This window comes from Pygoscelis adeliae, unplaced genomic scaffold (assembly GCF_000699105.1).
Source record: "Pygoscelis adeliae isolate BGI_AS28 unplaced genomic scaffold, ASM69910v1 Scaffold298, whole genome shotgun sequence".
Lineage (NCBI taxonomy): Eukaryota > Metazoa > Chordata > Aves > Sphenisciformes > Spheniscidae > Pygoscelis > Pygoscelis adeliae.
The window spans coordinates 4,247,219-4,253,953 of record NW_008825303.1 but is presented as its reverse complement, the minus strand read 5'-3'; the positions used below and the strand labels follow the sequence as shown (position 1 = coordinate 4,253,953).

The 6,735-nt window shown below is 55.7% G+C and overlaps 1 protein-coding gene across 1 annotated transcript; it reads left to right on the top strand.

Annotated features, from left to right (window-relative positions):
* The first annotated feature begins 973 nt into the window (after positions 1–973).
* Positions 974–4,925, top strand: LOC103922021 (cytochrome P450 1A4). The gene is made up of 6 exons (XM_009330090.1): positions 974–1,831; positions 2,057–2,183; positions 2,446–2,535; positions 2,624–2,747; positions 3,322–3,408; positions 4,619–4,925. The coding sequence occupies exons 1-6, from the start codon at positions 974–976 to the stop codon at positions 4,923–4,925; spliced, it is 1,593 nt and encodes a 530-aa protein (XP_009328365.1).
* Positions 4,926–6,735: the final 1,810 nt, after the last annotated feature.

The window sequence follows — 6,735 nt, the reverse complement described above, 5'->3', positions numbered from 1 at the left end:
CCGCTCCCGGGGTGAGTACCGTCGGGGCTGCCCACTGCGAGGCACGGCTCCTCGCCCGGAGGATGGAGAGGTGTGGGGGGCACTTCCAGCTCCCCCAGGGGACCCCCGAGGGATGGAAAGCCGGGGGGGGCCCTGCTGTAGGGTGTCCCCCCCCTCCCGGGCTCCCCAAATCTCCCGTAGCATCCTTTCCGGAGCTGTCGGAAGGTGATTTCTGGGGGGGGTCCTGGGGGTAATCCTTGTCCCACGGCCCCTCTTGCTCTGGAGTGGCCACGATCCACAGCCGTGGGCTGGGAGGGGGTCCCAGCCTGGCCGCACCCACTGGGGTTCCAGGGGTCCCAGCAGCCCCCCGGCTCCTCACCCCACGGCTCCTGGGTGTCCCACGACAGGGTGTAGCACCTTGCCAAACCCAAGGGGAGGTGGGAGTTCAGACCCAGCCTCCTCCTACCCCTGGCTCGGGGTTTTCTGAGGGATTTCCGACAGAGCTGGGAGCAGGGTGCTCGCAGCCCTGCCAGCCCCACGCTGCAGCCGGGGTTACCTTTCATGGCCATTGATCTTTAGGAAGATTCGTGGCAATGCTGTATTTAGTTTGCCAGTGAGCAGTGGCTCAGCATGCGCCACCGGATGACTCAAATCAGGAGGATTCAGCTCTCTTATAGTCAAGCGCTCTGGAAAAGGCTTTGAGGTATAAAAGAGAGGTCCTGTAGTTAAGAGAGCGCATTTCCTACCCTGGCATACAGAGAAAAAGCCATGGGACCTGTTCCTTTTACTCCTGGCTAGCCAAAAGAAACTGCTTTCACTTAAAAGCACTTTCCTGAAGTGCAGAAAAGCAACGCAGCTCTAGGTCAGAAGTTAAGCCCAGCTTTCCTGCCCGCAGTCCTGTGCGGTTGCTACCGAGAGCATCTCAAACTACAGGTGCCCCATAGACCTTCCCTCCTTCATGTCTCTTTGGTTTATTACCAATAAAGGTTCCTGCATGCCGGCAGCGATGAAGGCTGCGATGTCGCTGGTGGGAAGCCAAGGCGTTGTCTCGGCCACCGAGGTCCTCCTCGTGGCCGCCATCTTCTGCCTGGTCTTCCTGCTCATCCAGTCCCTCCGGCAGCACGTGCCCAAGGGGCTGAAGAACCCCCCAGGACCCAGGGGCTACCCCGTCCTCGGCAACGTGCTGGAGCTGAGGAAGGACACGCACCTGGTCCTGACCAGGCTGAGCCAGAAGTATGGGGACGTGATGCAGGTCAGGATCGGCACCCGGCCCGTCCTGGTGCTGAGCGGGCTGGACACCATCAGGCAAGCATTGGTGAAGCAAGGAGAAGACTTCATGGGGCGCCCTGACCTCCACAGCTTCCAATACATTTCGAACGGCCAGAGCCTGGCCTTCAGCCCCGACTCAGGGGAGGTGTGGAAAGCCCGCAGAAAGCTGGCCCAGAACGCCCTGAAGACCTTCTCCATCGCCCCCAGCCCCACCTCCTCTTCCACCTGCCTCCTGGAGGAACACGTCTCCAAGGAGGCCGACTACCTGGTCACCAAGTTCCTGCAGCTGATGGATGAGGAGAAGAGCTTTGACCTTAACCGGTACCTGGTGGTCTCTGTGGCCAACGTCATCTGTGCCATGTGCTTTGGCAAGCGTTACGACCACAACAACCAAGAGCTGCTCAGCTTGGTGAACCTCAACAATGAATTTGGGGACGTGGCTGCTGCTGGCAACCCCGCTGACTTCATCCCCGTGCTCCAGTATCTTCCCAGCCGCACCATGGAGCTCTTTAAGGACATCAACAGGCGTTTCAGTTTCTTTGTGCAAAAAATTGTCCAGGAGCATTACACCAGCTTTGATAAGGTAAGAGCTTGGATGCTCTTGGGCGAGGGTGGAGATGCCTACAATTGCCTGCCTGCCTGACAACGGGGAGAAGAAGATACTCCCTTGTCCCCCCGCCTCTGCCCAGGAAGGCTCCTTGGAGCTCTCCAATCTGTAGTTAAACCCCCCAGGAGGCGGCACTGGCTGGGGGAGGTTTCCCCAGCCCTTGGTGTCCATGACATCCCTGACCCACCGGCTCTTCCCCAGGAGCACATCCGGGACATCACGGACTCACTGATTGAGCACTGCCAGGAGAAGAGCGTAGGGGAGGATGCCCGCGTCCCGCTCTCCAATGAGAAGATCATCAACATCGTCAACGACCTCTTTGGGGCAGGTGAGAACATTTCTGAGGGTAAAGCCTCTCTGCTGGGAGGCTGGGTGGGGGAACTGGGGCCGTCGGGGTGAGACCTTGGCTATGCCGTGGGTGTTTGGAGCTGCTGCTGAGCTCATGGGCGCTCTCCTGAGCGGTGACCAGGCTTTCCAGTGATAGCTGATGGGGAACTGCTCCATGGCAAGCATCTAGAGCGATGGGGTCTGTAAATACCTGCTCGCCTGTCATCTTCTGGGAACTAAATGCCTTTTTCGTGTCCATCCAGGCTTTGACACCGTGGCAACTGCCTTATCCTGGAGCCTCATGTACGTCGCCTTGTACCCCGACATCCAGAAGAGGATCCAGGAAGAACTCGGTGAGTCCATGAGCCCGCTGCCTCCGGGGTCAAAACCTCTCTGGCGAGGGCTGACCCCAGCCCGCTCCCTCCTCTCGACCTCCCGCAGACCAGACCATCGGCCAGGAGAGGAGACCGAGGCTGTCGGACCGAGGCACGCTGCCCTACACAGAAGCCTTTATCCTGGAGATGTTCAGGCACTCCTCCTTCCTGCCCTTCACCATCCCGCACAGGTACGGGCTGGAGCAGCTGACACGTTATTCGGGGCTTTTTTGGAGTGGTTTTCTGGGAGGTGCCGTTCAGGCAGATAATTGCCTGGGAATCGAACCCTGCTATGGGGAAATATTCCGGTGCACAGCCTGAATTACTCATGTTAAAGCTCCCCATGGCTTTCACGCTCGCCGATAGCCGCGTTGCGCGGGTGCCTGTGGCTGCATCCGCTGCCCTCGGGGCTGGCAGCTGCCCTCCCGGGGTTGAATCCTTCGCTTCGAGGGTAGTTTTACTCCAAAGCTTTTGCTAGTGGAGGGATGGCGAACACCCCTGGATTTATATTTCCCCCTGCCTTAGGAGAAACCACATCACAACGCATTCCAGCTTCCTGAAACTGGAGTCTTTCTGCTTGAGAAAAAGTATTAACCAAGGCTCTTTAGTCTCCCAAATAAAAATTGGGGTATTTCCTAGCCAGTCCTAAGAGTACAAATAGGGCACTGAAAATGAAACGCCCCTAGGACTTGCCAAGCTTTGTTTTGCCGCGAAGCTGCGGGTCTCCCCTTAACGTCTCTTCGCCTCCACCCGTATTTCTTTCAGCACGACGAAAGCGACGGCGTTGAACGGCTATTACATCCCCAAGGATACCTGCGTGTTTATCAACCAGTGGCAAGTGAATCACGATGAGTGAGTATACCAACCCCCCCCGTGCTTATCCGGGCTGTGACGGGTTTGCTTGGCATTAAGATCGCTCTGATCCTTTACAGCAAGAAGCCAAAAGCCGAACGGGTCACAAAGGCAGGAAAAGGCAGATCGGACCGAAAATCGTGTGGGTTTGATGCTGAGCCCAGCCTCGGGTCTCCTGGGCACGGTGCTGCTCTGGGTTTGGGTTCAGCAACTGCCCAACACCAGGGCTTACCCAATTTATGTGCAGTAACGTGGTGATGTCCTCAATGCACTGGGCTTCCCACATATGTGCGAGGGTTGGCAGCCTGGGCTGCTGAGTAATCAGGAATCGGTAGATCCTCCTGCCAAGCAGCCCTTGTGATCTGGATTGACGGCTCTGGATGTGCTCAATGGGAACAGCCTGGTTCCCTCTTCCCGGGAGAAAAATGTCCTGATGTGACTCCCGTTAAACTCAATAGGCTCGTGTCGTTATTGCTGATAATCAGCTTTGGTGAATGAAAGGGGATGTGGAAACCAAAGCCCCATCTTACCCCTCCACTGCTCTCCAGCAGAGACCCTCCTGTTGGGGAGTAAGTTGACTAAAGATTGACACAGAAGGTGGCTCCCAGGTCAGGTATTTTGGATCAGAAGCTCAAGACCTTCGTATCCAAATAGCCCAGCAGCACAGAAATATTACAATATTCCTTCTGCTCCTGCGTATGCTGGTGAGCATTGCGATGGGAACGCTGTCTTTAGGGCCAGAGAGAATTCCCCCTATCCAAGCAGAAATTCTCAACTAAGGCACTGGAAAATCCCACGTGGCACTTCCCAGCAGCCAGGCTGGGAAGTTTTGCTGGGAGGATTCAAGGTGGGAAAACCCTCAGGTCTCCACCCTTCCTTTTTAAGAGGTGCTGACCGATTTCTGTGCACGGATTTTCTTCTTTCAGCTGACACTGCAGGACCTCTAGATATCACATGCTGAATTAAATCCATCCCCGGTATCTGCACAGGCAAACACAATCTGAGTTGGAAACAGAGGTTTCAATAGACTGAGCTGATCGGGTCTGACATGCAGTTGGCATTTTAGATCAGGGATAGAGGTTGCCAAAGTTCTTGGATGGTGAAATGAGAAAGTATTGTAACGCTTCTCTCGGAGAGGAGTTTTTTGACTGCTGTCCCCATCACGGTGGGTGAAAACGGCTTCCTCAGGTGTGTCTCCTTTCTGCTCCAGGAAGCTTTGGAAGGACCCCTCGACCTTCAACCCCGAGCGGTTCCTCAACGCCGCGGGGACCGAAATAAGCAGGACGGAGAGCGACAAAGTGATGGCTTTCGGTTTGGGGAAGAGGCGGTGCATCGGGGAGTCCATCGGCCGGTGGGAGATCTTCCTCTTCTTGGCCACCATGCTGCAGCAGCTGGAGTTCAGCCTCCGCCCCGGGGAGGAGGTGGACATCACTCCTCAGTACGGACTGACAATGAAATACAAGAAATGCGAGTGCTTCCAGATTAAGAAGCGTTTCCCCGTGAAGAGCTCTCCGTAAGCCGCGGGAGGAAGCATCGCTTTGCAGAAGAAAGCCAGCCCTTGGAGTCGGACACTCAGCCTGCTTTTGCTAACGCTTTCTAGAAGCCAACACAGCCCCTCGCTGTGTTGCTTCACTGGAGGCTTGTTCATCTCACGTAAATGCGAGCGGGGAGGGATAAAGCCGGCTTTGTCGGGCTCCTCGCAGCCCCCCGAGCCGGCTCCATCGCCCTTTGCCTGCAGGAAAGCTCACCAGAGGTCCAGCCCGCTCATCCCTCTCGGGGAGGTCCAGGGGGACCGCGGCCCTGCGGTGGGGAGGAGGACGCTTTGGGCTGGGAGAAGCGGTGCAGGATGTGGGTGGGGGTGCCCCCGCCCCGCCCGGTGCCACAGGCAGAGCCAGAGCCGCTGCCGGCGACTCCCTTCATCCACCAAATGGGAATAAACCTGCGGGTTCCTCCCCGAGAAGCCCGGCCAGCCTTTCCCCACAGGGTGAAAGTCTTTCGAGCTCATTTGGCAGAGCTGTTGGCAGAGCCTTCGGCTCCTTGTGCCGATGGGAATGGGCTCCCCCCGCTGCTCCGGCCGCCTGCTGGAGGGCTCTCAAGGCGATGCAGAGGCCAGATCTACCCCTGCGCCAGCGCCCAACCTCGAGCGGACCCGTGCCGGGTGCACCCTCGCACAGCTAAATCCCCTGAATATAAATTCATGAAATGAATCCAGAGCGTTTCTACCAATCCTTAGTGACAGCCTACTAGAGAAAAAAAAAAAGATATATATATATATCCATAAGTAGTGCTGTTCATAAATTGAGATATTGGCTAAACTAACAAGAAGCCTCCTGGAAAATAGCAAAGGCCTTAGAATAAGGGACAAGAAGCAGTACGAGGCACAGCAGAACGCTTCTGGCTTTCAGACTATATTTGCTGCTTTTTTTTTGTTCTCTAACGATTGTCTTTTTTCAGCAAGCGATAGATTTCTATATTCAGACTAGTAAAGGGTTTGGGGGCCGCAGGAGATGCGCTGCCTTACGGCGCAGTCCGCTTGAGCCGGCGTGAAGGTGAAGCCTCATGGCAAATCGGAGCAGCGATTCCTGCTTGTTTGTACCGGCGTGGGACGCGTCCGTGTGCTGGGATAGAAACTGCACAGTGTTTCTAACCCAATAAATACTTACATTAAAGTTTCTTGCTTGGTTCTTGCTGGTTTTATTCCACTGGGAAAAGATTTTTTTTTGGGGGGGGGGGGAACCCCCACCTCTCTTTGATCCTTAAAAATCTGACTTGGGTACGTTGGATGTGGATTTTTCCTATGGGGACACGAGCTGGTTGTTCCTTGAGTGTTGGGGCTGTGACGTCAGTGGCATTAGGGGGAGTTTTTAGTCCTTGTGGGTGCTGGCTCTGGTATATAGAGTGGAGAGAGTATATATATATATAGTGCATATAGAGAAGCTAAAGCCTCGGCTGGGATTTGTGGAGAGGTGATGCTGAGCTCCGGCTCCGTTCGGGATTTCACTAAAAATCAGGACTGGCCCTCCTACACCCCCTAAAAAAAAAAGAATCGAGAGCTTGAAAACAGCCTCGGGGAGGCGATCCACAGAGGGATGCTTCGGGCCACCGCCTGCTCTGCACTTCCCCCACCTCAGGGCAGGATTATTTCCGAGGCTTTGCATAAAGGCCCCTCACTCCAAGAAGGACGTCGAGGTGCTGGAGCGTGTCCAGAGAAGGGCAACGAGGCTGGTGAGGGGTCTGGAGAACAAGTGTGATGAGGAGCGGCTGAGGGAGCTGGGGTTGTTTAGCCTGGAGAAAAGGAGGCGGAGGGGAGACCTCATTGCTCTCTAC